This window comes from Poecile atricapillus, chromosome 22, assembly GCF_030490865.1.
Source record: "Poecile atricapillus isolate bPoeAtr1 chromosome 22, bPoeAtr1.hap1, whole genome shotgun sequence".
In the NCBI taxonomy this organism is placed as follows: domain Eukaryota; kingdom Metazoa; phylum Chordata; class Aves; order Passeriformes; family Paridae; genus Poecile; species Poecile atricapillus.
In genome coordinates, this window is record NC_081270.1 from 4,664,249 (window position 1) to 4,692,128 (window position 27,880).

General features: G+C 42.5%; 2 protein-coding genes across 12 annotated transcripts; both read left to right on the forward strand.

Annotated features, from left to right (window-relative positions):
- The first annotated feature begins 466 nt into the window (after window positions 1-466).
- Window positions 467-4,354, forward strand: VAMP3 (vesicle associated membrane protein 3). Its single transcript, XM_058854811.1, has 5 exons — window positions 467-734; window positions 1,941-2,022; window positions 2,609-2,767; window positions 3,396-3,447; window positions 4,209-4,354. Coding segments are annotated over exons 1-5 (315 nt in total). The 5' UTR covers window positions 467-732; the 3' UTR covers window positions 4,229-4,354.
- Window positions 4,355-4,509: 155 nt separating this feature from the next.
- PER3 (period circadian regulator 3) lies at window positions 4,510-27,603 on the forward strand. 11 transcript variants are annotated; one of them, XM_058854800.1, is made up of 21 exons: window positions 4,510-5,306; window positions 6,392-6,543; window positions 7,110-7,225; window positions 8,047-8,248; window positions 9,167-9,215; window positions 10,937-11,079; window positions 11,442-11,520; window positions 12,117-12,223; window positions 12,466-12,622; window positions 13,454-13,619; window positions 14,034-14,159; window positions 14,692-14,818; window positions 15,890-16,034; window positions 16,651-16,778; window positions 17,226-17,429; window positions 18,051-18,302; window positions 18,824-19,560; window positions 20,662-20,827; window positions 21,410-21,590; window positions 22,203-22,353; window positions 23,691-27,603. In XM_058854800.1, exons 1-21 carry the CDS (start codon window positions 5,089-5,091, stop codon window positions 23,790-23,792), a joined length of 3,708 nt encoding a protein of 1,235 aa, XP_058710783.1. In that variant the 5' UTR covers window positions 4,510-5,088; the 3' UTR covers window positions 23,793-27,603. The 11 variants fall into 11 exon arrangements, 10 of the variants coding, with proteins under 10 accessions (XP_058710783.1, XP_058710785.1, XP_058710784.1 ...); XM_058854802.1 differs by having other exon boundaries at window positions 21,413-21,590; XM_058854801.1 differs by having other exon boundaries at window positions 18,054-18,302.
- Window positions 27,604-27,880: the final 277 nt, after the last annotated feature.

Sequence of the window (27,880 nt, forward strand, 5' to 3'; positions counted from 1 at the left end):
AGAACCCTCCCCGGGCCCGGCCCGAGCCCATCGCCACCGCTTCGAGCCCGGCCCGGGCCTGGCTCGAGCCCATCGCCGCCACCCCGAGCCCGGCCCGGGCCCGGCCCGAGCCCATCGCCCCCTCCCCGATTCCGCTGCGGCTCCGCCCCGAGCCAATCTCCCCCGCCCCGATGCCGCTCCGGATCCGCCCCAAGCCGATCTCCCCCGCCTCGACCCCGCTCCGGGTCCGCCCCGAGCCGATTTCCCCCGCCCAGAGCCCGCCCCGGGCCCGGCCCGAGCCAATCTCCCCCGCCCCGAGACCGCCCTGGGCCCGGCCCGAGCCAATCTCCCCCGCCCCGAGACCGCCCCGGGCCCGGCCTGAGCGGATCTCCCCCGCCCCGAGACCGCCCCGGGCCCGGCCTGAGCCGATCTCCCCCGCCCCGAGACCGTCCCGGGCCCGGCCTGAGCCGATCTCCCCCGCCCCGAGACCGCCCCGGGCCCCGCTCATCGTCGCCGCCCCGATCCCGCTCCGGGCTGGGCCCGAGCCCATCGCCACCGCCCCGAGCCCGCCCAGGTTCCCGCCCATCGTTGCTGCCCCGATCCCGCTCCGGGCTGGGCCCGAGCCTATCGCCGCCGCCCCGAGCCCGCCCCGGGCCCCGCCTCGTGAATCGTCAGTGCGGGGCGCCGCGCGCAGTTCCCGGTCAAGTCTCCCGGGGGCTGCCGCCGCAGCCCCGTTATCGTCTCGGTGCCAGGATGTGAGTGCGGGGCGAGCGGGGGGAGCTGGGGAGCGGGGCGGGCCCGGCGGTGGCGGGAGCAGGGCCCGGCCCGGCCCCGCGGGCGGGGGCTCCGGGAGGGGCTGCGCGGAGGGGCGGGCGCGGCCGGCGGCAGAGCTGAGGCCCGGGCCGGCCGTGCTTTGGGCCGCCCCGGCCGAGCCGCTGCTCGGGCCGGGACCGGCCGCTGGCCCGGGCCGTGCAGGCCTGGCTGTCCCGCCAGCCCCGGGCGCGACTCAGAGCGGGGCCCGCCCTGCCGGGACAGCGCCTGCTGGGCACCGGGGCGTTGCTGTGTTGGAACCTCGCAGGAAGCGGTGTCATTTCCGAGGCTGTTCACCTGGGACTGGCACTGAAGCAGCACCAAAGGGTGGCGGCAGCGCCAAAACAGTGATACTGTGCTGTACAGGACGGCTCTGAGCCTTGCCCTGGCTCCTGCGTTGTGCCTGTACTCATTACATGGAAGTTAGAAGCGAATGTGCAAATGTGTAAATACAGGAAAGAGTCAGACTTGGCTGTTTTGAGTGGCAGGATGCACTAAACAAGCATCTGATGTGAAAGAGGTAAGAACATGGAAAAGGAAATTGAGTGCAGCTAGTTCTAGAGATACACATTAAAAACCTGGCCAGGTGGTGAAAAGGTAATGAGGAGCATGTACAGAAGCTCTTGCATCCATTATAAAGATGCAGAGCGTTGTAGCTGGTAAAAAGACCTCTGTTATTAATTCAAAGCAGACCAAAGGTAAATTCTTTTCCAAATACTTTTTCCTTCTGGTGCTTTTTCTCGCTCCATATCAGCCATTTCAAAAGAATAGAGAAGCATCGCTGGAAAATCACATAGAATAAGTATTAAGTTTTTGTAAACTATTGTTGCTTGAAACTCAGTACTTGTGTTCACACAGGAGAGCAAGAGCACCCCTGAGCCCAAACTTCTCACTCTTTGAGCCCTATGGACCATTGTTGAGCCCTGTGTCCCCTGCCTCATTTCCAAGTGTGTGTTAGCAAGCCACTGCTGCCTCTTAGCACAGCAGGCAATTTGTTGACAAGATATTTGGGACACTGCATGACTTGCACCCACTGTCAGCTGTTAAAACACTATTTCTCCAGTAAGAAACTGCCCTGTGTTTATTACAAGGGTACAAGCTCCCAGTTTTCAGGACTGCCAGATGTGTAATGATGCCTTTCTTTACTGCAGGTCAGCCAGTGTCCCTGGAAGCTCAAATATGGCTGCTGGCAGCAATCGCCGGCTTCAGCAAACTCAGCACCAAGTAGATGAGGTAAATGTCTGGTTTGATAGTAGTGTCATCCTCTTCCTGCTGCAAACCTATGCAATTAGAAAGGATATTTTTGCCAAAGCAGTTTTCCTTTGTTATATGAAGAGGAAGCAGAGAGGAGTTCCCAGTGTCTAAGCATTAGCTGCAGTCTTAGTGCTTGAGGATTTGGCATAAGTAAAGATTAAAAACCTTTTTTTACAAAGAACAAGGGGTTTTGTTTTTTTTTCTCAGCAGTAGCCATGACAGCTGACTACCAAATGTGATTTTTGTGGAGTCCAAAAGCCAGGCTGGCTGGCAAGTATTTCTTGACATGACTTACTATCATGTTTATATTCCTTAATTCCTGAAGCAAGTCAGGAATTTTTTCCCAGGTTTGAAGGACTGCCAGCACTACTGACTTTTTAAAGTAGGCATTCAGGGCTTCTAGCCACAGGTGGATTTCACAGTTTTCTTTAAGGTTATGGCTGCATGTACTAAAAGGCAATAGCTCCTGCTTCTGAGAAAACATTGAGTACCTTGTGGTGCTGTCTGTTGGCTGTGATTATGTTCCACTGTGTGGTCACTTACTGTGAGCATTGAACTGCTGTAGGTTGTTGACATCATGAGAGTGAATGTGGACAAGGTATTGGAGCGAGATCAGAAGCTGTCAGAGCTGGATGATCGCGCCGATGCCCTGCAAGCAGGGGCTTCCCAGTTTGAAACCAGCGCAGCCAAGCTGAAGAGGAAGTACTGGTGGAAGAACTGCAAGGTAACCTTGGCTTGTGTGCTTGCACACTACCCTAACACTGTTGTAACACTATTACAGTTTGTGTCTCAAAAGGCAGAAGTTCAGGCAATGTTATTTAAGTCACAGCATCCAGTTTTTAAAGCATGGCACAGTGGCTGGGTGAAGTAACAACAAGCTGCCTTACTGGCCATGCTGCCCTATGCAGGATCTTGTCTGATAATGCCCAGAGGGGAAGCATGTCAGTAATCTGAGGCTTTGAGAAACAAGAAGAAAAGGCTAAAAAATGCGTAGCTTGAATTAATGTGCAGGAAGTATTAGAAAGTGGATGAAGCTCACTCAGACTCCTGTACTTGTAGCTGTTGCCAAAGGTTGGAATCATCTTTGGTGAGTAACAGAACAGCTTGTGCATTCACTTGGGACGGGCTTTATGTGGGGAAAACCATATTGCTCTGTTTGCCTGCATGCATGGCCTGCCATCTCTGAGTGCCAGTAGTGGATTGAGTTTGCTGACTGAAGAACCTTTGCTTGCACGTTAGATCTGACAAACAGTGCTGAAAGGCCCTTGCAGGGGCTGTTTTCCTGTGCCCTGAGGGGCACTGGATGCCTTTGCATGGTGTGTAGTAAGTGTTGTATGGCTTTTTTTTCACAGATGTGGGCAATATTGATAGCTGTTGTTGTCATTATCATCATCATCATTATTGGTAAGTTTGACCAAAATGGGGATTTCTCTTAGATTTGGAATGGATGGTGTTAATTTGGTGACTGGTGCAGTTTAAGCAAAGGCAGGATACTCAGATGGAAGTATACCCAACATGAATTTGAAATAGCAATGATGGATTTAACAATTGCATGCAGTGAATGGCAAACGGTGATAATGTGGGAGCTCCAGTACTGGAATCTCAACCACAAGTGAGGGTGACAAAGGTGAAAATGAAAATAGCAAGGACTTGGAAACCAGGAACAGACGTGGGTTTTTTTTACAGCTGCCTGTTGCACAAGTGTAACATGAGATTCCACACACTGTCCTTGTCTGAGAACTGTTATCATCTGCCTTGGCTTCCTGCTTTTTTGTGGCAGTTACAAGTGCACTGCCACACCAGGGAGGCTTTGAGTAGAGGTTTGGGTGCTCGGTGAAATGAGAGACTAACTTTGGGTTAGGATAGAGAGCCAGGGAACATATGGTTCAGTCTTTGTGTAGTCATGTAACTGCCAAGTGTTTAAAGAGAAGACAAAGTTTTTAAGTTTGTGCTGTAACAGTGACAAACACAGCATTGACATCAGAGACAAAGTCCTGGTGTGCAAGCACAAGGGAAAAATACAACTAAGAAAATCAACACGGACAAATTCTTAGATTTAAGGGATTTAAGAGGGATTTATCTCTGTTATCTTAAATTTTTAAGATGCAGGATTGTTATGGTAAGGAGTGGAAGGCCATCGTCCAACCTTTTTCTTCTTTTTGTAGTCTGGAGTGCGGCTCCATGAGTTACAAGAAGAAACTCAGTTCAACTGAAGGTGCCTTTGAGAATCTTCTTCAGCCTCTCCACTTCAAACCTGATGCCTTCTCAGCCCATTTACTGCTATTTAAAGCAAAACTATTTTGATTACCGAGATGTTAACTAACTTTACTGGTCGCCTTAAGACACTCCCGTCATTAATTACTAACCAGCACAGCTCCCCACTCACACGGTGCCTCAATGACCCGGGGCGGGCCACGCCCGGCCCGGCCCCGCCCCCCACCTGACCACGCCCCGGGGCGGGGCCGGCCCCGCACGTGGCTGCGGGGCATGCGCGCGCACGGGGGCCGCGTGCGGTGCCGCGTGAGGGGCGGGGCGGCGCCCCCGCTCGCGCGGGCCCCGCCCCCCGCTCGCGCTCTCCTCCAATAAAGCGGCTCCGACCCCGCCTCCGCCTCCTGCTGTGTCCGCGGGGCGCGCCGCACGTGGCGCGGGTGTGTGGGAGCGCGGCCGCCGCGTGCGCCGCGTTACGTAACGGCGCGGGGCCGGGGCGCGGCCCCTCAGGGCGCTCCCGGCCCGGAGCGGGGATAGCCCGGGGTCGGTGGGAGAGGCGCGGCCTCGGAAGGGCGGGAAGCCGAAGCGGAGGCCGCCGGGCCCCTTTGGGAGGCACGGCGCTGGCAGCAGCGAGCTGAGGGGGCGCGCGGCGGGGAGCAGCGCGGGAGCGCAGAACCGGCCCCGGTGACCGCTCGGCGGAGGCGGGGGGGGGGGCAGCGCTCCTCCCACCGTCCCGTGAGGCGGCGCGTGCTCTCCCTGCAGTACCGGCGCCCGTAGCGCGGGCCGAGGGTCCGGCCGTGCCCTGCGGCCGCGGCAGCCGATGTCCCCCGCGCTGTGATGCTCGGCGGATCCGGGATGGACGCGAGCGAGCGCCGAGGCGGCAGCGCGGAGCGCGGCGCGGCCTGGGCTGGGGCCGGGCGGGAGGCGGCGGCGGCGCCCAGGGGGGCTGCGGGCGCTCGGTGCGCGGCGTGCGAGGGAAGCGGCTCCGGGCCGGGCGGGACCGAACTGCACAGCCCCGAGTCCAGCGGCGGCTCGGCCGCCGAAAAAGCCAACAGGTACCCGGGCAGCGCGCGGGGATGTGCTGGGCCGGGCGGGGAGCGGGGACCCGGAGCGGCGCTCGGGCCCCGTCGCTGCGGGGCTCCGGGGGTCACGGGCCGCGGCGTGTGCAGGTGCGCTGGGCTGCTCGCGGCTCCCGTAAGCCGTGCCTCATTCTGACATCGGCTGAGCCGCGCACGTCAGCGACCCTTGGGCAGCTTCGATGTCTACTTCAGCTAAAGATTATTTAAGCAGTACCAACGCAGAAATTATTGAAATAACCTTTTTCGTAGGAGTTCAGAAATTCAGTAATTTATTTTTTTTAATGTAATAAAGAGTTAAAGCTCTGTAATGTATGTAGCGTTGAACAGGCATGTCTAGTTGCCACGCAATACTTAAACTTATGTAATGGTTTATATAGTAAGAGTACGATACTAATGATAGTGTCAACTGGAAAAAAAGTTACTGAAAAAATGTGTATCTCGTCTGTAGGATTAGAATCTGTGATTTGATAGTATTGACTGATTATATTTTAGTCAGTGAAATATAGCAAATATAGGGAGAGGGAGATTTTATCTGTTAACAGTTCTGCAGGTGTTGAAATCAACAGCTAAAAAGGATGATGAAGACTTTGAAGTCACAAGGAATGAAGTCTTTGCATCAGGTGTATTTTGAGAACCTCATGGTTCCCTGAGATGCTTATAACCAGGTACAGCCTTCAAGGTTAGGAAAACGTAGAAAGATCAAGAATCAGCATTTATTAATTATTTTAATACCCGAGATATTTAGAAAATATAGAATAAACATAATTTTATTTTGTTAAGTTGCTAGGCATCTTAGCAAGCAGAGTGGTCTTGATGGGACTTTGCCATCCATGACACTGGAGGTGGGAAGGAGGAAGGTAGAGGAGAAAATCTTCAATTGCAAAGAAGTGAAAAATACAACAGGAAATTTAGTGAATGAGCGTTAGGACATTCCTGGATATTGCATGACTCTATAGCCATTCCCATAAAATGTTAGTTTAGGGAGTAATTTTAATTGGGTGATAAGAAAAAAAATCTCCTACACCAGAATTCTCTGGTAAAGTTTAACTTTTGTGTTACAGAGAGCAGCTGAATTGGAGCCAGTCCCACAGAGATATGATGATGATGATCCAAGAAATGAAAAGGTGTTTACCTGAAGAGAAAAGGAGTTCTAACAAACCCAGTACCATCAGTGCTCTCAACTACGCCTTGCAGTGTGTCCAGCAGGTCCAAGGTACGTGTGGAGAAAATCTGGAAGAACAACAGCATGATTTGCATAGATGTGCCTGGCAACGAGTAGCATTAAAAGAATGCATTCCAGTTATACTGCAAGGAGTTGACTTCCTGAAACATAATGGTTTTGTTGCCAGTTTTTTGGTTAAATAACCTTGTTATCTTTTCTGTTGAGATACGCCCCCCACACTGCTTCTTCTTCTTCAGAGTCCCATAGCTAAGAGGTGCCTAATAGCAAACTTTTATGTATATTGAGAAAATAGTATTCCCATCCCACTTTGAAAAATTATTGGTTAGTTTGTGTTTTCCCACAGAACTAAGCAGCTAAAATTGTACTAGTTCTTCATGTTTGTTTTCTGTAAAAAAATGAGATTATTCCAGTAGTATAATCAGTATTCCTTTTCCCTTTGTCACTGCACAGACCTTCTCATCTCACCTTGGACTTCACCAAAAAGATGACAAAAATACAAGGGCTGTAAGAAATACTTTCAAAGTAGTCTCCTTACTGACTTCCTTGTGTTTGTTTTGCTTTTTCTGTTTTGTTTTTTTTTTTTTTTTTCCAATTAGCAAACAATGACTTTTTCCAGGCTCTGAATGACCGAAGAGTGTTTCAGACAGATATGGTGACATACAGCATAGAAGAGTTGGTGACAGTTGCATCTGAACACACTCCAAAAAACACTGTAAGAATTCAGGCACACTCAAGGAGTTAATTCAATTTTGCTAAATTTATTCTCCTAACATTGTTTTGTGGAAATAGAATGTGTTAAGTTGAAGGCCTTTACATTTTAGCCAGACAGACCTTCAAGTTTTTAAAGATCAATCAAGATTGTGTCTTATATGTGCTGTGTCAGTACCCAACAATACTGAGTGAAGAAATACTATATTTTTTTTTTGCCAGAAGCAACAAATAGTTCTTTGAGAATTCTTTCACAGCAGAATAATCTCTTGAGACAGCAGAAAGTTTTTAAAATCAATCAGATCCATAGTTGTGAGGCACTTTTGGTTTCTATTTGTACTCTGCATTTAATTTTTTTTCTTGTTTTGCAATACATGTCCTGCTTTCTGGTTCTATTTTAAAGAAGTGTTTCTTGAAATTCAGTATTGTTGGATGCTGTATCAAAAATATTGCTAATGCTTGTAAAAATACAAAAAAAAATATTGGAAAGCTCTGAGAATGTTTTTGTGTGTGGAATTGTGGTGAATCCTCTAAAATTTGTGGAGGAGTGTGTGGAGTGATAACCAGTCATTCAGAGCAAAGATAAGCATTAATCTGTTTTGAGAAGACTAATGCGGTCTTACTAGCATTTGTAAATACTGAGTACACTGCTGTAGCACTGGAGAGTGTAGTAGATCAAGCACTACCCAACACATTTTTGAACTTCAGCCTGAGGTTGTGGTGGTTTGGGGTTGGTTGGTTTGTTTTGGGGTTGTTTTGCTTTTTATCCTTGTGTTACTACTACCATGTTTCAGACAACGATTGCCTTTAATGTTTGTTTTCCAGGACACGTTTGTGGCTGTATTTTCTTTGCTGTCTGGACGCATAGTGCATATTTCTGAGCAGGCAGCATCTATTCTGAACTGTAAGAAGAAAGTGTTGGACTCTTCCCGGTTTGTGGAGTTGCTTGTGCCTCAGGATGTGAGTGTGTTCTACACACACACTGATCAGTCTCACCTGCCCCTTTGGAACATGGAAAGTCAAACAGGTGGGACATGGCAGTGCTCTTGAATGCTCTGTGTGTCTTTCTGTCTTTGCAGAATGAAGACAGAGTAGTAGTTCATTTTAAATGCTTACGCTACCAATATGCATCAGCCTCATTTGTTCATTTCCACTTTGAAAACTGAGCCTTTTTGGAAAGAAAATAAGTCAGATTGTGAGCTTAAAGTTGTTTAAGCTACACCTTATGGTTGCTTAGGTGCTTTGTCTTCATGAACCACTCACTGCCTGCTGTGAACACAGCTCATCAAACCCAAGTTTTAAGCTGATTTGCTATTTAGTGCTGGATGTGTTTAAACTGAGACTTTTGAGTCCTCTGGTCCTTGTGAGCAGTTCAAGCATAGCTTGCAGGCCAAGGCTGTGTCTTCTGCCTACCTTGACATGGGGCTGATCTGGCATCAGTTCTGAGAAGTCCAAAGTCCTTGGTATCAAAGGATATGAGACATCTGGTGGTTTTGAATGCCAGGGATTCCACAACTTGGATGCCAGTGATCAGCCTACCCAGCAGAGCAGTGGCACACCAGTGGAGTTGTGGTTTTCTTGTCTATATATAGATTTTGTTACTTGGCTTATAAAGCCAGGAAATACCACCTTTCCTTTTCATAGTGATGGACTGGAGAAGGAGTTTTGGTGCTTTGATTGGTTTGTTGATTTGAAGTTTTTTGTTTGTTTTTTGCTTTTATTTATTTGTTTGGTTTTTGTTTGGTTTTTTAATATTAATTTCCTCTGAACTTAGTTCCAGGTCAGCCATACTATTGAACAGACAATTCAGTAGCTAATAAAGAGTAGGTTGTGAGACTTCAGTCTTGCTCAGAAAGTCTGGAGAATGCAGAGTTTAAAATAGTTCTGATAGGTGTGACCTTTTTAAGAAAATTAATTGACACTTTCAATGTGTTCATCTTATTAGCTTCTCCATATGAATATGCCCAGGTGAAATCCTTTTTCTGCAGGATCAGGTAAGTGTATTATCACAGTTTCATTTCAGTGAAGGCTGACAAAGGGTGCAGTACTAGCAGAAAGTGTTCCATTGTCACAGCTGACCAGTGTGAGCTCATGAAACTCCATTACAAAATTGGCTTTCTGTGTTTGATATTGTCATCCAGTAGCACATTCTGAACATCTTTCCCAGAATGATACATAAACTCGCACTGGGACAGAAGGAAAACTGTTTATATGTTTTTCTCTTGGACCTATTGGTTTCCTTAAGTACTGTCATGCAGGAGAATGATCATGTGAAAAATTGCTGTTTCTCCTTTTACTGTTTGAGAGTGGAGGCAAAGAGTGTTTTGCTTGAGATTAAGATTGCTTGAGAGATTGGGGCAGAAGCCTTAATGCAAACTAAGGTCACCTAGGTCCCAGTGTGAAGCCTGACTCCTGAGGCTTGTGAGGCCTGACTTGCTGCTGCTGTGAATGCTGTTTATTACTTAGTACCCAACTAATCTTAGAGCTAAAGGAGGAAAAAAAAAAATGAGATTGGCCTTCAGTCTTCAATGCAGTTCTGTCCTGGACTTGGGTGATCTCAGATTTCAGTAAGAACTGTTTGCTTCTGAGCAGATACAACACTTACTCATCTTTCAGTTGGTCATTGATTCATTCATATGTGTTTCAACAGCCTTAGCTCTTAAACCACCTTTGTCTCTTGAATTGTGTAAGGGCATCTGAAGTTGATACAGCTGGACAGAAAACAATGTTAGGTTGGGGGAACTGGGTACATAAACATTTTACAACAGTTTTTCTCCATGTTTTTGTACAACATCTGTCTCTACTTCCCTTACGTAACAGATCTTTTGATTTTGTTGGCTTTATGAGTAAAAATATTTTTTCACAGGCACACGCTCTAAGCTTAAGTAAGAAAATGGTGTTTTATGAGTTAGACTTCTGCTGTATCCAATCTCCATTTGTATCTTTTGTTTTCCCAATGACAGAAGTGTCAGAAGTAGTTTCTATGACACTCACTTTTCTCTAGAAACATTTTACAAAACCAAGTGTGGAATAAGAAAGTAACTTTTAGTGTGAATGATAATCTTCAAAAATATAATTCTTTCTGTAAGAGCTGGGTATGATATTGAAATTATAACAGGTGGAAAAGCATTTTAGTAAGTGCCAATTGTTACTGCAGCTGTTGCAGAGCTGTGGTTAAAATCTCATCAAGAATGATGCTACAGTTCAAACACATTCTAGGAAGACAAATTCTTTTGGAAGATAGTCAGAGAACAACAATGCACCAAGTCTGGAGCCGTCTTTCTTATGTAGGTCTGTGAAAACTAACCTTGAGGGAGGCAGATATTTTAATTTGTTTTTTTTTTCCTAAAAATGGTACAGAATAAACAACAAGCAGAAAAAGGGCTGTTTAACTTGAAGGAGAGCACAAAACCAAATGAGTGGTTCTTGTGAATACAGTTGGACTGAGAATTAGAAAATAGTCTTTAACCATTAGAGTAAGAGTATTTCTAGACAGCCTCTGAATTTAAGTGTTGGAGACAAAACATCTACTTGATCTCAACAGGAGGGAGGTCAGTGTTGCTGAGTGTGTTGACCTTGGGTCTCAAAGGAGTATGCATAGGACGTGGTTATGTGGGTTTGTGCTCAGTATAACTTCTCTGGGCAGGGCTCTTGGCCCTGGCACACAGTATGTGAGTCTTGAAACTGGGGTGTTAATCCCTTTTGTTTTCCTCAGGGGTGGGAAAGATCAAGAACAAGAAGCACGTTGTTACCCCTTCCGAATCACCCCGTACTTGGTCCACGTGTGCACTTCTGTCCGTGTGGATGCAGAGTCCTGCTGCTTAGCTTTGGCTGAGAAAATCCACTCTGGATATGAAGGCAAGTCAGGACACTCCACTGGAGAAAAATCCAAGCCAATAAAAAAAAAGCAGTGTATGAAAGTCTTCATCCTTTGTTTAGAACCTGTGCTTGGGTAGTCTCACCTGTGTGAGTTGCAGCTTGTGTGTGCATGCATGCAAATCCAGAATATCTGTGCTGCCTTTGCTAGGCCCCAAAGCATTCGACCTCTACTTGTTATTTTTATTTTTGAGAGAAGTCTGTAGTACCTAAAAATCTGTAATGTTTCTGTGAGTTACTGGTTAGAAAGCAGCAAACCATTATAAAGTTCAGGAACCAGTAAATATCATGAGCAACAGTAATGCCCAAGTTTTCTGTCTTAGAGCATATTTTGTTTCTATTAGCTCCTCGAATTCCTATGGATAAAAGAATATTCACCACCACACACACCCCTGGATGTGTTTTTCTGGACATAGATGACAGGTGAGAGATTTGAGTTTTTCAGACCTGTGAGAGGTGTGTATGGAGAGGTAGAAAAAATCATTTAGTGATGCAGCTGGAGACCCAAATAAAGTAGCTGAACTGTGTGATTTGCAATATGTAATTAAACAAAACAGTTTTGTGTTAGTCCACTCATGGAAAACATCTCACACTGCATACATGTAGTCTCCTTTGCTGGTTTAAAACACATGTTAAACAGAACTGCAGTCAGTTTTCCTTATCCAGGGCAATAGGGAGCTGTGGTAGCATCAACAGTGGAAAATGAGCATAATTGCTGACATTTTGCCTGTGACCCGTTGTCTTCAAGATCCGATTTTTTTTTTCCTTTTGCATGTAAACAAGCACAAAACTGCCTGCAAATGTGAATATCTGTTAAATCTCCAGGCACAGAAATGTTTGTCATGGGTATTTGTGTCAATATTACAGTGCAGGATTATGAGATGGGTTGGGAAAATGTTCTGTAGCCTTAGTTTATTTCACTGTAGATTGTGCATGGGCACTTCACTGACCAGCAAAGGGTTAAGGATGGAAGTAGTCAAAACTTTATTATAACCTGTGATAATGTGTTTGGGTTTCAGAGCAGTGCCTTTGTTGGGTTACTTACCTCAGGATTTAATTGGAACATCCATACTGATGTATTTGCACCCAGAAGATCGTCCTTTGATGATCACTATTCACCGGAAAAGTAAGAGCTGCTTTTAGAGGAATTTCTGTTGGTTTTACGATGCTTTATCATACCTTTATCATACTGCTTGACATGTGACTGATCAGCAGTCTAGACAAAAATTAACTAATTAACTTATGCAGTCAGTTTGAGATCAAAGTAAATTCAGTCCCAAGGTTCTGAGAACCCCAGTTATTAGTGTTTGTGCTTGACTACTGTGTCATAATGTAAGCTAAATCTTGTTTCTTAATTGTGTTTTTCAGTACTGAAATTTGCTGGCCAACCCCCTTTTGAGCACTTACCTATTAGATTTTGTACTCAAAATGGGGATTATGTCATATTGGACACCAGCTGGTCCAGTTTTGTGAATCCTTGGAGCAGGAAAGTTGTGTTCATCATTGGCCGACACAAAGTCCGGACGTAAGTCAGTTGTAGAATTGATCAAATAAAATGCTTTTCATTGATTACTCTGCTAAACAAAACAGTCTAAGTACTGAACTAGAGACATAATCTGCTCTTGCAGATGTGACAACAGCCTAGCATTTGTCTTCAGACCATTCCTTCAGAACAGCATTAGTCTTGTTTATAGCGTGTGAAAATAAGTTAATTACTTTGAAGTAAAAGGCAAAGCCAGCTTTTTATTTTAGCAGGTTTTTGCATAGTTGATGCCCAAATTAAAGTACCAGTTTTAGATGAGCAAAAGCTAAAAAGCAGCATAAAATTAGATCACTTTAACGAATAATTACCTAAAATTAATTAATGGTTGGCTCACCAGAAGAACCCAATTAATTGACCTTCTTTTGGCATATTTACTTGGTACAGCATTTAAATATTTACCAGGGCAATGTCTTTTTAAAATGCAGTTAATATTGAACGTACAAATTAATTTTTCAGATGTTTCTCCTTAGTTTTCAAGAAATTTGAAAATATGACTGACTGCTTTCTTACCTGGTTTCTCTTAGAGGAAATGGCTTTTGGGAATGGCCTTCTGACTTTTCAAAGAGATCTTTTATACATGATTTTATGGGGTATGAGTTTGCCTTCTAAGTGAAGGAGACAGAGGGGTAGATGCTTGTCAGCCTTAACTGGTGTCTCTGCTGGTGTATTGAGTTCCATGGAGCTTCCCTGCTTTCATAGCTCTGCCCCACTACCCCAGCAGAGCAGCTGTTGGGACAGATGACATTCCTCTGTGTTGACTCAGCAGAACAGTCAAAATAAAATAATCATAATCAATTAAGAATCTGTTCTAAGTGTTTATAGCTATCTTCATCAAATGAAAATGAACAGTGAAATACTGTTGGCTCTCTCCAGAAGCCCTCTGAATGAAGATGTCTTTGCCCCAAGAAGTAAAGAAACAAGCAGCGTGGAGAAAGAGATAAGAGAATTACAAGGACAAATTTACAAACTGCTTCTGCAGGTAAAGAAGGCAAAAGAATTTCAGAACACAGGCTGGCCTTCTGAGTGAGAGGCTAAAGAAACTTGAGTCTGATTAGTGGGCTCTTTTGAGGATGGTCTTTTAAAAGGTGTGAAAGCAAAGTTCTACATGGATACAGTCCCACCTCATTACCAAAAAAAAAAAAAAAAAAAGAATTTGTTTCACATTTTTGCCAGGTCTTTATGTTGAAAGGTAAATAAGGTAAATCTGCATCTTGAATCAGTTTGAAGCATGGTAGAGAATTCTTCCTAAGTAAGTGGTAGAGCCCAGACAAATACTAACTTTTCATTTGACTCTCTTTGTTTATTTGAAGTTCTGTCTTGCAAAGTATGTTGTTTCCTTCATTTTGTTGTCTCAGAGGATGATTTTTAAATTTTTTTTTCCCCTCTCATACAGCCAGTTCACAGCAATGTTTCCAGTGGTTATGGAAGCCTTGGAAGCAGTGGCTCTTATGAGCACTACATCAGCATAGCATCTTCAAGTGACTCCAATGGGAACTGTGCAGAGGAAACACAGGAACCAGTAAGTCTATAAATGTGTCACTGCCTGCAGAGAAGTGAAAATACATCTGAAAAAATTAAAATCTTTACTTTGTGCATGTGTGCTTCTCATTATGAATTTTACTGAAGTGGGAAGAATAAAACCATGTTCAAGCTAAATTGGTTAATTATAGAGTGCTTACTTTTGGTTTCTGCTCTAAATTTTGCTGACTGCTATAGAAGAGAGTGGAAGTAGTGCTGTCCTAATATAAGCTTTGCAGTTACCTAGTTTCCTTGTGAGGCTCCTGAGTAAGTCATCAGCTTATTCCCACTCACAAGGCTTGGCACAGGTATTAAAACATTCAAATGCTGAGGCTGTTTGAGCTTTTCTCATAGTTAATTTACTTAAATTAACCATGATAATTGGATTAGCTAAGTTTACAAATACCAATAGATACCAGGCTTAGGCTGATAGTCTACTCCTTTCAATTTGAAGAATACAAGAGCCCAAGTCAGCTCCTATGGCCCCTTTGTAGTAATTTTATTCTGACTTTGCATTTTTTGTGTGTCTCAAGATGACATTGCAACAAGTTTGTGCAGATGTCAACCGAATAAAGAACCTGGGGCAGCAGCTGTACATTGCATCGAGGAGCAAGCCACAGAATGCAAATGAACAGGCGGTGAACTCAGAAGTTTTGGGAGGTAAGTTACTGTAGTTATAATCCTTAAGGTAAGATGAACTCCAGTACATCTGTAGCCATGAGTTTGGCTACCTGGTGTTACGCTGAAGAACTTTAGATGGCATTTTTTAGCATGGCTTAGACATGAAAAGAGGTTTGTTTTCTTTAAAACCCAAACAAACAAGTTCCCCACCCTCCTCTCAATTCACCCCTAAAAATAACCTCAGTAGATGCAATAACTTTTTAACTCCTCCTTAAAATATGGAGGAACATATCTGTCTCTTTCTAGGTTAACAGACTTACCCTTTTCTGTACGTTAACATTTTCTAGTGAAAATGCACATGTGCTTGTAGCAAGTAATGAGGAAGCTCCCCTTGGTTACTTTGTGTGAACTCCTAGAAATTATCATAGGCTGGACAATATGGCCCCACTTCCCACTGAAGTAGGGATTTAGTTGTTGAGTGCTTAATGTTATATTAGTGCACATTATCTGCAGTTTGTTTGTAGCACAAATACATGGAAAAACCTGGATGCTCAAATATCATAGGGATCTGTATTAAAACATTTTTCTCTGTGATACTCTATGTTAAAGTGAACTGCTGGTGTTGTCCTAGAGGATTGTACTGTCAATATTGATAGGACTCTGGCCAGTGTATCCATGGTGTACAAAGCTGTGAATTACTGTTAAATAATGCGTTGAATTCTGTAATGTATAAATTGAAAGAAGAGTAATATTAATTACACCTTTATTTGCAGCTTAAATGCAGGGGGTTTTATATACTATTTTCTTTGTGTTTGCTTGCTTTTTCAAATGGATGTTTAAGGTGCTGTGGGGGGAGGGTTGGCTTTTTTCAGGCATTTTTCCCCTCTCCTTTCCCTGCCTCAAAGCATATAAATTGAGATGAAAATGCAGAGTAAGTTTGTAATGAGGGCTATGCTGTCATAGGTCATACATCCTTGTATCATTATGTGGCTTCCAGTATATATTTGTGAGTGTGTATACACACACACATACATATATATATATATGTGTGTGTGTGGGTAGTGTTTAGATGCCCTTGAGAGTAACCTTTAAAGGTTTCCTCTCTTCCAGGGAAGAGGCACACTGCTTCTTGTTTTCTTCAGACGCTGAGAGGGGATAGCACAGAAGAACCAGGCAATACATTTTTTGATGATCCAAAGAAGACTCCACATGTTCCTTCCTATCAGCAGATCAATTGTGTCGATAGTATCATCAGGTAATAAGCTATGAAACCATTTTAGTGATACAAGTTTAAGATTAATTGGTAGAAAGTAAATATCCAAGCAGTTTGCATTGGCCTTAAACTGTCTGGGGTTTGAGTTGTGAGATAAATTTGGGACTGTTTGTAAAGTTTTCTGCCTCTGAGCACTGGGATGGATTGCCCAATCTAAATTACACAGCAATGAAAAGTTTAGGACCTAAGATTCTGTTTGCAGCTATTTGTTGACATTTGTCATTATTGCAATAGGAATTTAAGTGAATTTTGATGGTCATAAAATGTCAGTGTCTTCTCATTACACACTCTGAGAACATCCATATAAAAAAAAAAAGTAGATATAACTTATAAAATGTCAGTATTTTTTAACCCAGTGGATAATGTAATCTTTTTTCTTTTTTCTTTTTTTTTCTTCCCCCTCAAAGAGTGATAGATTTTATTTAAAATACTACTTGGAAAGCAGATACGTGTCCAGAACTTCCTGCAGTGAATTTAAAATACTAGTTAACAACCTCTGGATCTCCAGTTTGGATTGTTCAAATGTTTGTATTTCCAAATGGAGAAAATACCCCCCCCCAAAGTAGAGAGAGCTTCCTGTGATATGCTTTCATTTCAGATATCTAGAGAGCTGCAGTATTCCAGCATTGAAAAGGAAATGTAAATCTTCTGCAAATACATCATCGTCATCTTCAGAAGATGACAAACAAGTCCAGCAAAGTCAGCAGGAAGTCAGGGCATTGGAAGGTAACACAAAGTGTACTGACAATCATATTAGAACCACAAAAACTGATTCGGGGTTTTTTTATATGTCACTGTTGTGTGTTCCAAGGTTTGTCCACTTTTTAAACTGTTGTGTTGCTAACAGTATTTCAGTAAATATTTAGTAAATATTTGCCTAAATTGCCTAGCTCTCCCAATTAAACATAAGCTAAAATGTTAAGTCTTTGAATGCATCAAAGAAACTCTTGTTTGTTGTTGTTAAATGAAACTTCTGTTGCTCACTCATTTTACGCCACATTTAGTATGTGCTGACATTGCACTGGCATGTAAATGTTTTTTTTAGTATATAAGACTGTCTTATTTAATAGTCTGCATAGTTACTGGTTATTTCTGAACCAGTGAGACTTGATGAATTGGGAGCATAGTGCTTGGAATGGAATTCCATGTAGAAACTTTGTCATTTGCCAATAGATACTGCTATGCTGTCAGCAGTTGAGTCCCACACGCCAATATCTGCTGGTCTGGAAGAGACGCTGAAAGACCAGACAACTGCAGGCATGGTGGGAGCTCCTCTGGCAGACCTGACCCTGTCCAACAAGGCTCCAAGTGTCATATCTGTCACCAGCCAGTGCAGCTACAGCAGCACTATAGTGCATGTCCCACACCCTGAATCAGGTACTGTTCACACGCACAAAACACTGACTGGTATTTAAATTTACACAATGTTTCCAGCCTGAAGTACACGGTGAGAAAGTTTTGTTCATTTAAGATATGTCCTCAGTGAATTTGAATTCTGTAATATTAAGGTACTTCTCAGGGTGCTGTGAAGAAAAACTTGAGCTTGGAAGTTTTTAGGCTATTTTAGTAAAATAGTTTTTAACACACTGCACTGTTTCTTTTCCACTTGAACTTCATTGCATATACCTCAAACACAACAACGTGCTTTTGGCCATTGTGGATTCAAATAAAAATTACTATGGGGCCAATGTTACTTCATTTTAATGCAGAAAGAAGCAAAAAAAAAAAAAAAAAAAGAGTATGTAGCTGCTATTGTACTAACAAAATATGAAGAAGTGCCTCTAACTTCAAAGTGAATTTGAAGTTTTCTAGACCATGCAAAGTAACTTGCTCAGTTGATGTTAGTGTAACTATATTTGAGTTGAAAGGGTGTTTTCTCCCCCTGCCTCTGCTCAGTAGGTCAGATGAGGTTGTTTTCTGTGTAACACTCTGGCTTTTGTGGTAGTTGACATCAGAAGGGCAGAGCAAAGAGTGATTTCTTTTCTTCCCTCTTCAAAGAAGTGACTACAATGGAGGATGCCGCTGTTGGAAGTGAACAAATTGAGCTGCCTCCTGTGAATGCTCAGAGTCTTGCAGTGCTGCCTGAGGACTTAAAGCCAGTTGGGCTAACAAAAGAGACGTTGTCAGCCCACACTCAAAAGGAGGAGCAGAACTATGTTGACAAGTTCCGACAGAGGGTCTTGCTCTCTCCATTTAGGACTTACCTTCAACAAGGAAGCAGAAGTAACAACAGACATTCCTGTGGACAAGGTAGGCAGCAGCTTTGAGAAATAAAGACGTGTTAGATGATTTACAAGGCTAACCTAGCCATGAAGTCTGGTTCTCCTTTGTATAATTTAGTGAGTGTCTTATTGTGGCTGCTTCCAGAATGATTCCTTTGGATTGCCAAGATTTGACAGCAGCATTACCCACACAGAACGTCTGCTCCATCTTGGATCTTGCTATCTTAGATTTTTCACAAAGCAGATAGTTAGTTATTGCAATAAAGCCTGCAAATCCCAGGTAGTTTGTTGCTCCCCTTGAAAGAACGTAGAAGATCTGATTGGGATAAGCCAAAGTGATCAATAAGAAAATTGATGACATGAAGGAAGATAATGTAGATACGTCAGCAAATCCATCACTGGTTTATGGAAGAGTTATTCAGAGGAAAGTCAGGTCTCTGAATAAGCCACACTCATTTATCTGGGTGTTTTTCCTTTTTTTTTTTTATCTCTCTTTTTTTTTCCCCTGGGTCTGTCATTTCAGTGAATATGTTTATTTTTCTTCCTCAGGCGATTCCCCTTCAAAGCAGATCAGCCCTGCTAGCTGTAAAAAAGGAAAACATGGAAAATTCAAGCGCCAGAAACCTCAGAGACAGTGCTCAGATAGCCACTCTTCTAGTAAAAATAGAAATAGTCTTCCATGTGAGAAGAGAACAAATCAGAACCAGTTGTTCTCTCCCCCAGAAGTATCCTATCTGAGCTCCTCCAGCCTGAATGTCCATCCTCCTGTGGGATTTCCTGCCTGTTCAAATCCAGTGTCTACTTTTCCAGCCTCTTCTGAAGGAGAGCAGCTTGCCCTTCGCTCATTACAACCTCAGTCCATGTCCTCATCACAGCTGTGCTGTGGAACACAGTCATACCCAGTCCTTTATCCCCCAAACATAGGCTCGTTTATGGCTGTATTTTTTCAGGGTTTCCCCATGTATGCTCAGATGCCTCAACCTCTCTTGCTCCCTAGCCCTCAGTGTGTTTATCCACCCTCTTCATATCCATGCACCACACTACCTCCAGCACCCCCTCCTTGTGCTCCATCACCAGTAGCACCACACTCTGTGGATCAGCCCTTTCCAGCCTCTCCTCACTCATCCGTGGAGGACCAGCAAGAGGGCCAGTGTGACCAGGCCCTACTGCTGAGCAGCTCACGGAGCAGCTCCCCACTTCAGCTGAATTTGCTTCAAGAAGAGCTGCCAAAACCTATGGAGCTTTCCATTAGTGCTGATGTTAAGCCACATGCAGAAGATAAATGCGTAAGTAATGAAGATTTTTATGTAGAGGAGGAACTGACTTTCACAGTGTTCTGTCACTAAAACTGGTGGTGATGATCTGTGTGTCAGGGACACAGATTTTGTTAACTGCTTTTTCTGTTGGCTGTGCTATGTAGGCTGCAGGTCACAAATAGCACAGGAGGTGGAGAAAGCAGTTTATACTTGTGCTTATGGGAACTTGTACCAGTACAGTGTGGGCACTTAGTAAATGACAGAAATATGAGATCTTCTGGTCTAGGCTGCCACAAGGTGCTTCTGCTCAGCATTCTGGCAGCAGCCTTTTCAATGGAACTGTCAGCTAGAATTTGGGGTTTGGGGCTTTTATGCATGTGGAACTTGGTTAGTGCTGCGCAATTTGCATCCTTTTTCACCCAGTCCCACAGTCTATGGAGAACCAAAACAAAGGGAAGATACTCTTCTAATTACTCCCTCTGTCTCCCAGGGATGCAGCTAATGAAAGAAGAACAGGGATCCGTGTGGGTCGGTTTCCATACATGGGCATAGAAAAGGCCTCTCCAACTTCCGCGGTAAACTCAGAGGCAGGAATCTGAGCTCTGCAGGCAAGGAAAAAAATGTTGCCTCCTGAATCCAGATTGGGCTGGAAAGGCTGGATCAGCTGAAACTGCAGGGTAGGGTCCTGAAAGGGGAGCTGGTGTACCTGGAGCTGCTGAAGCAGTCGCTTCGCATAGCGAATCAGGGGAAGACTCATTTTCCCTGTAGTGCACCTTTGCTTTTTGTGTATGGCTGCTTCACGCCATCTAACAGGATGTGAAGGGAACTGACTCCTCTCTTGTCAGCAGAAATTGTTAACTTTATGCAACCATACAATATCCTGACAAATTGGGGAAGTATCTACAGCAGAAACCAGTAAACTAGAGTTCAGATGCTTGTTGATTTTCACCCATGAAGAGTGTTATCCTGAGTTCTAAACCACCACTCATTTTCAGAGCTAAAAACTCCAAACCTGTTGAATTGATATGAGAACTTGGTCAACGTGTGACAAATTCAGTAACTGCATGAATTTCCTTTTGCATACTTAAATGTAACTTCTGTGGATGTGTTGGATCTGCTTTTTGTCTCCAGGATAATGATCCAGAAGATAGTGCTAACAGTGCTGCTCTTGAATTTCCTGACCACTCGTTATACAAGGAGTCACAGTTGGGTTCAGGTTCAGCAGCATCAGGCAGTGGATCAGCTTTATCTGGTTCTTTAGGCTCTAGCTTCAACGAGACTTCTGGTCATGGCACAGGTAGGGAAGTCCCAAGATTTAGGTATTTGGTACTAGATGCTTGCTAACATATAATTAATAGCAGGATACTGTAGTGGGGATGGGAAATCCATGTAAGATCCATGTAAGATCATTTACTTTTCACTGGCTTTCAGTGTTTGAAGGCGAGTTTGTTTCAGTCACTGTGGTTGGAAATGTGAGTCTAAGAAGCTATTCCTTTAACCTGGAAGTTACTCTTCATTTTTCTCATCATCATTTCTCTCTGCGTTAGATACTGTTTTACATCCTTATTGACTAAAGGTAAATCTGCCTAGAGCAGGATCTCTCAGAAGCAGAGAAGCTGAGCCAATTAATTTTGAGAAAAGTGAATGCAGTTTTGGAGATCTTGAATAATTTGAGAGAATGCACTTTATCTCTGAATTCTCAATAGGCAGTAATTGCTAGAGCAATCATTGGGAATACCTGTATTTGTGTTACAGAACTAACTTGCAAGAATACACTGGGGATGGTGTACTTTTTACTTTTTGTGCTGAATTACTGGGATTTTCCAGGCATCTGCCTTTTTTTTTTTTTTTTTTTTTTTCCTTTCATGGTCATTCTCAGCAGGTAGTGGGAAAAGCAGCAAGTATTTTGCCAGTAATTATTCTTCTGAAGCTTCCAAAGAAGAGAAGAATCAGGAAGCAGAAGAAAAAGGGACAGCTTATAAATCGAAACATGAGTCAGCCTGGGTGATGATGGATCACACACCTGAGAGAGTTCTAATGAATTACCAAATGCCAAACAGGTTGGAAAACATCAACAATTTCTGACATATAGTTTGGAATTGTTCATGGAACTACAGGATTAAAGTGAGACTGTGGAAACAGCACACATACCAATGAAACTTCAAAAAGGTGTCTTAGATTATCTTTGTGCAGTGTAGGCCTGGTTATTTACTTACTTTTGCCTACTTTTTTCCCATTCCCCCTATCTGTTAAAATAAGGTAACATGTAACCTTTTTTGCTGAAATATTAAGGGGATTGGTTATTTTCCTGTACTTTGAATAAAGGGGTAAAACTTCAGGTTATTTGCAAGTTGCTTGTAATTAGCTTATATATATATAATTTGTAGTTATATTCCATGTGAAAAAAAGCACCACATAAAGCCATAAAACAAAAAAACCCCACACCAAACAACCAAAAACTCCCAACAAAACCAACAGCAAACAAACCTCAGACTGTTAGCCCAGTGTTGAAAGCAGCCTTACAAAGCAAATAAGGTAGAAAGTACAGTTCCCTTTCAACAGCTGATGTTGTCTAGGCTTCAGCCATAGATTGTGGTGAAGAGACTCTCACAGTGTCAGTGCCTGCTTTGCTTGTGTAGTACAGTGTGCTCACAGGTATCTCTTCCCTGCAGAGTCAAAGAGGAAGTTCTAAAGCAGGATCTGGAGAAGCTGGCAGTCATGAAAAAGCAGCAGCCTTGGTTTACAGACGGGCAGAAGAAGGAGCTTGCAGAGGTGCACTCGTGGATCCGGACCCAGACTGTCCCCCTGCAAATCAGCACCCAGGTGAGCAGTGGGAGAGGAGCTGCAGATCATCCCTGCCAGGGCCATCTTACAGTGCTGGGTTATGGGTGTCATTATCTCATGTAAGGCATCTAAGTTTTGTTTTTTCCTCTTGTATTAAGTAATTTGCTCTTTTCTTATAAAATTGTTGCTATAATTGAATGGCATATAGTGCTGGGATATCAGTAAAAATTAGGTCAAGGGTGTTCAGGAAGCTGAAAAATGCTCAGTCACAGAGGAGGGTCAGGTGTATTTTAAGAAACACAAAAATAGCCAGTTTTTTGTAGGTGTATTCATTCATTCCATCTTAATACTTCATTATTTTAGTGGGTATAACTCTTGGGCACTCTGCTAAACTGCTTCTGGTTTGTATTGATATGTGTTAGAGAATGTCCTAATCAGTTTAAAGTGCTCCCAGGTGCTATGGAGAATGGCAAGACAGATCTAGTCCCACAGAGACCTACAGCTCCAGTGTTGAGTTGTATAGAAAATTTTAAGGCTGTGTTCATGTATTTGTGCACCAGTTTTAGCACTGCATGTTGGGCTGGGGTTATCAAATGCAACATTCTGAGATGTAGTATTTATTCTTGGAGAAGAAAACCTAAGACGGATGTCCTTGGCTATGAAACAAGACCAGAAAACTAGTCTTTGTTTTCCTAAGACCTCTTTGATAACGTGTGTCCTGTTGTGGTTAAGAACACTGTGTTTGATTCAGATAGCAAAATTATGTCTAGTGATCTTCCTGAAAATTCTGTTGAATATTTATAATCTCAAATGTTAGAAAATATATTGCTATGTAAATATCGCTATTTTCTATCTAAGGTCCTGAAACTGTTCCTAAGCAGAAACTCATGTTTCCAGTGCAGATTGTGATTTTGTAAATACAACCAGATTTCTGGCAGTAGCAAGAATTACTGTTTGGAGACTTTGTTTCAATATTGTACCATTTCTCAAGAACAAGAAAAATATCCATCTACTGGGGCATTTCAGCTGTTTTTGTTGGTCAGTGTTGTTGCTGTTGAGGCTGCAGTCCAAATCTTCAATAAGGAGCTTGCTTATAAAGCTGAATGATAAGGTCTTCAAATTCAAGACAGTCACATGCCTTTTTATCTCAAAGGTAGAACTGTATGTTCCACTAATCAAATTAACTGACCTCTGAGGCAAGGGAAGTGGCAGGTACAAGTATCTGCAAGAACCTGCATAATCTCTGCTTTTAGAGAGATCTCACCCCATTGGTGAGAGGTTTCAAGAGATTGCAATGTATCATTCCATGGGATTTGACCCTTTGAAATATACTCATAAAAAGAATTTAACCTGCTATTTCTTGCTTCTTTTCAAAGGGCTGTGTTACGTGTGACAGCAGGGAAGCAAGTTGTGAGGCTGAAGTGGCTGATGACAACATGGAAAACAAGGGAGAGCCACCTCCAGTCCTGCCACGCTGAGGACATCAGCACCTGTGTCAGTGCAACTGCTTGGTGTAATTCTCACCCTCCTTCCCTCTGGCTTTGCTCCATACCAGCAGTGAATCTCCATGGCCATCTCTTACCAACATGAGCAGTCACACATGAAACTCAATCTTCCTCTATTACCCCTCCACTCCTGGCATGACTCTGAAGACAATCTTTCAGTGGGAGGCTGGTTCAATTTCTGACCTCATAGACTTGACACAGAATGGGTTATGTTTGTAACCTTTGACTGCTCAAAAATGAGCAAAATGCAAGGATTTTTTTGGTTTGGCTGTTTGTTCTTTTGAAATTGGCAATTAAGTGTGAAAAGATGCAGTGTTTAAGAACCTGTGGTGATGAATCTACTGTTCAGACCATATTTACTATCCAAGTATGATGGACATACTGAAGCCAAGCTACAGTACTCTTCATTTTTGTTCAATATTTAAAGGTCTAAACTAAAGATCCAAATATTCTGAGGCTCTGAAATTGCTGTATTTCAGAGTATAATGTAGCTGGTTTGAGAATGCAATAGGCTTTTTAAAGAGCAGCTGAAACTGGCCAGGTTATTCTGCATCAAATGCCTTTTGCCAGCTTGTGCCCGTCGAAAAGAAGTAAACTGAAGTGAAAAGGAGCATATTTTTCCCTATGTTTTTTGTGATGTGGGTTTTGGAGTTGAGTTGTTTTACAGCTTTTGATTTTAAAGCTGTTTTTATCAAGACAGATATATAAACTAATTGAGGATAACTGGTTTGTAAATACACAGCAATTAAAAAAACCCAACCAACCCAAAAGTATTCAACCAATTAAAAAGGCTCTGCATTTTAAAAACAGTCCCATGGAAAATTTTGTTTATCGAGGCAAGTAATTATCAATTTAAGTATTTACATGCAATCCTTTATCTTATGTTGGTAGTGCTTGGGAAGGTGGTTTTGTATCTTAATATTTTCTTTATTGAGTGGTTAGAGGAGTTGAAACCAGACATGAAAAATAGGAAATTATTTAAGCAGTTTCTCTGATTTATTTTTGTTGTGGTGATGCCAAAACCAAAAAGAATTAACTTCATTTCTTCTGCTTTCAAAACTCACATGTTGTGGAGCTAAACTTGAACATCAAACCACATATTCATTATTTCTTAGCACTGTTGACTTCCTGCTTAAGATACAACCTCTTTCATTGTAATGGAGTCTCTGGCTGTTGAAATCCATGGATGAAAAAGGAATTTGTAGCTCAGAACATGGTAATCACTTTCAGTATGTAAAAAGACTTGTTCTCATTAATGTCTCAAAGTGCTCTTCAAACAGGACATGCTTGGCTAAAAACCTGGCAAATTTTGTCTGATTTCCTCTCTGTTTATCAAAAGCTTGGATGTAATCAGATTTTTCTTGTGGTGTTATTAATCACCCTAGCTTTCTCAGCAAAGAGTTTTAGGATGTAGTATGTTATATACCCTTTTGTTCTGTGTAATCCTTTTGTTGCTGTGTGAAATATTTTTGTTTCTCTAGTTTCAGTTACTGGTAAACTTCAAGGAAAATATTGTGATCTGCAGGTCATTGAAGGAAAACTATATTTATCTAAAGGTTTCTTTACTGGTAAAAGTCAGTCAAGGGACAATCTTTCTTGTTAAAGTTTATTTTAAGGAAAGTTATTTTTACAGAATTTTGAGTTTTCAAGGCTAATTTCACTCAGGCAGCATTCTTTTTATGGGTTTGGGGTTTTTTTTCAGTGTTTTTACCTGCTCTGTTTATACCTATTGGTTTCTATTTGTTCTAAAGCTACATTTCTTTGTCTTTCAGTTTTTTCAGCTTGAGCTTGTTTTTTTCTTGCGTTGTAAATCAGCAGAGGTCCACATATCCTCAGTGCTGCTTGTGTTCAAACTTCAAACACCTCTTAAAATAAGAGACTTCAGTAGGTGTTTACATGTAGCAGGTTATGTATTCAAGTTGGAAGATGTGGGCAGTATCTTACACCTTTCCTAGCCTTCTTACAGCATTTTCCAAACATGGTATTCTGCTTTATAACCACACTGCCTAAAATATTTGCTCTAAAACATGTAATCAGATACTTTGTGTAAGAGTTCTTTCTTGATTGGAGAACTTCTTAATTAACTTAGCTGTCAAATTAGACTTATGTATTAAAATCCATTCTACTTAGCTGTGCTTAAATTAAAATGATTGCTTCAGTGCATTTTGAGACTTAGTGAAGTAGATTAAATTGAATATTTCAGGTAAGGAAAGCTGTCTCCTTCAAAATAGTTTGGAACCCTAAGCCTGAAGGAAAGTTATGGTAACAGTAGACTTTTGTGTCCATTATTTTTATGTCCTGAGTTTGAAAGTGTTAGTTTATTTCCCAAGTATGAAAATGAGCTGATTTGCAATGAATTAGCAGGCAGACTTGTCATCTCTCTTGTAAAACAGTGAGACTTAGTTCAGGAGAATGGCAATGTGTACCTAACACTTGAATAATGCTTTTGATCCATAGGTCCGTGAACATGTCAAAAAGACGACTGTTATTATCCCAGCTGTATAAAAAGAGGCAGAGACACAAAGGGCCATACCCACAGTTCATTCCAAATTCAGGAGTAAAATTTGGGAGTCTTTGCTTGCTGTATCCTGTGCTGTCTTTGCTACAAGTGATCAAGATTCTGTATGTAGAAACCTGATCATGTTACCTGTGTTTTTTGTTTGGAGATGTTAACCCTTCTGTACCCCCTACTGCTGTGAATTTGTGCCCAGTAGAATCACTGAGCAACAGAAAGCCCAGACAGTTTTTGAATTGCTGTGAATACCATAGACCCTCTGGCCATATATAATGAAAATTCATGTGCCTAGGAGTTTGAATTCCAAGTTTGTAATCCTGGATAAATCTTAGGTGTGAGATTCCTTCTCTGGGGCTATACATGTCCTGGGTTATGGAAAAAATTGTGGTGTGGGAGAATAATGTGAGAGGAATGAGCAGATGAATCAGTGCCCTGTGTGATGATGAGACAGTTATTTTACCCAAAATCCAACGGTCTTGGCTGCAAAATCGGCAGTTTTTATCCCCTTAGAAAAAAAAAAAAAAACCCCAAACTTTCCCAAGGTACTCTTTACCCTGCTAGAACCACAACTTCATCTTGCAATGAGATGCCTTATCAAGCCTTTGACCTCATTTCCATAAGTTTTCAGGAACTGGCAGTTTTTACTTCAGCTTTTACTAATCTTTCAGTCCTTGTAGTGTGCTGGAGTGATCACAGCAAGATGCAGTTCTGTTCAGAAAGGCCAATGGAGTGAGTGTTGCAGCCAGATTTTGCACCTGGCTCTTTGGTTTCTGTGGCTTTGTTTTGCCTGGCAAAATGTTGCAGACAGTTTAGAGCTGCTTGAAAAATCACTTATTTAGTGGTCAGAGGGAAAACATGCTGGTACAGCACTGATGCAGTTACTACCCCCTGTGGGGGTGTCAGCAGTTTGGAAACCCTCGGAGGATTTCGCTGGCAATTTTTTTGTTGTTGTTGTATTCATAAATGTAGAATTATGTTTTTAAAAAGATGAGTTGTTGTGCAGATATTTTCATGGCATTGCTATGAACAGAAGGGACCCTCATGTATTTTTACAGTGTGGTAAATACTTGCTGAATGAGTAATGTATTGGTAAGTTTATCTTCCAACTGAATCGAGTTTTGAATCACAATTGAATGAATTTTTACATCAGTTGGTAGGAGTATTTTATTGAAACAATATTCAGCTGTGGTTGAATTTACAGTTGTGATTTTAACTGTACACTTTAAAGGAGCATCTGATTTTATAAATAAAACTGAAATATATGCTGCAACAAGCTGTTCAAATGTGTGTTTATTTTGTTCTTGGTAATGTGTAGAAAATAGACTTTCAACAGAACACTCAATACCTTTTTTGATTGTTTGTGTTGGGGTACAGTGAAAATAGCCATGTAGTGGCCATTTATGCTGTTTTGTTGAGGGATTTTGTGGTTGTTTGGTTTTTTCAGTCACACTCCACCTTGCCAACTCCAGGATATATTCTTTCTTTTCTAACTGTATCCCACAAGAGCAAGCACTTTGAGTGTGTAAAATACTACATCTGTATTTCT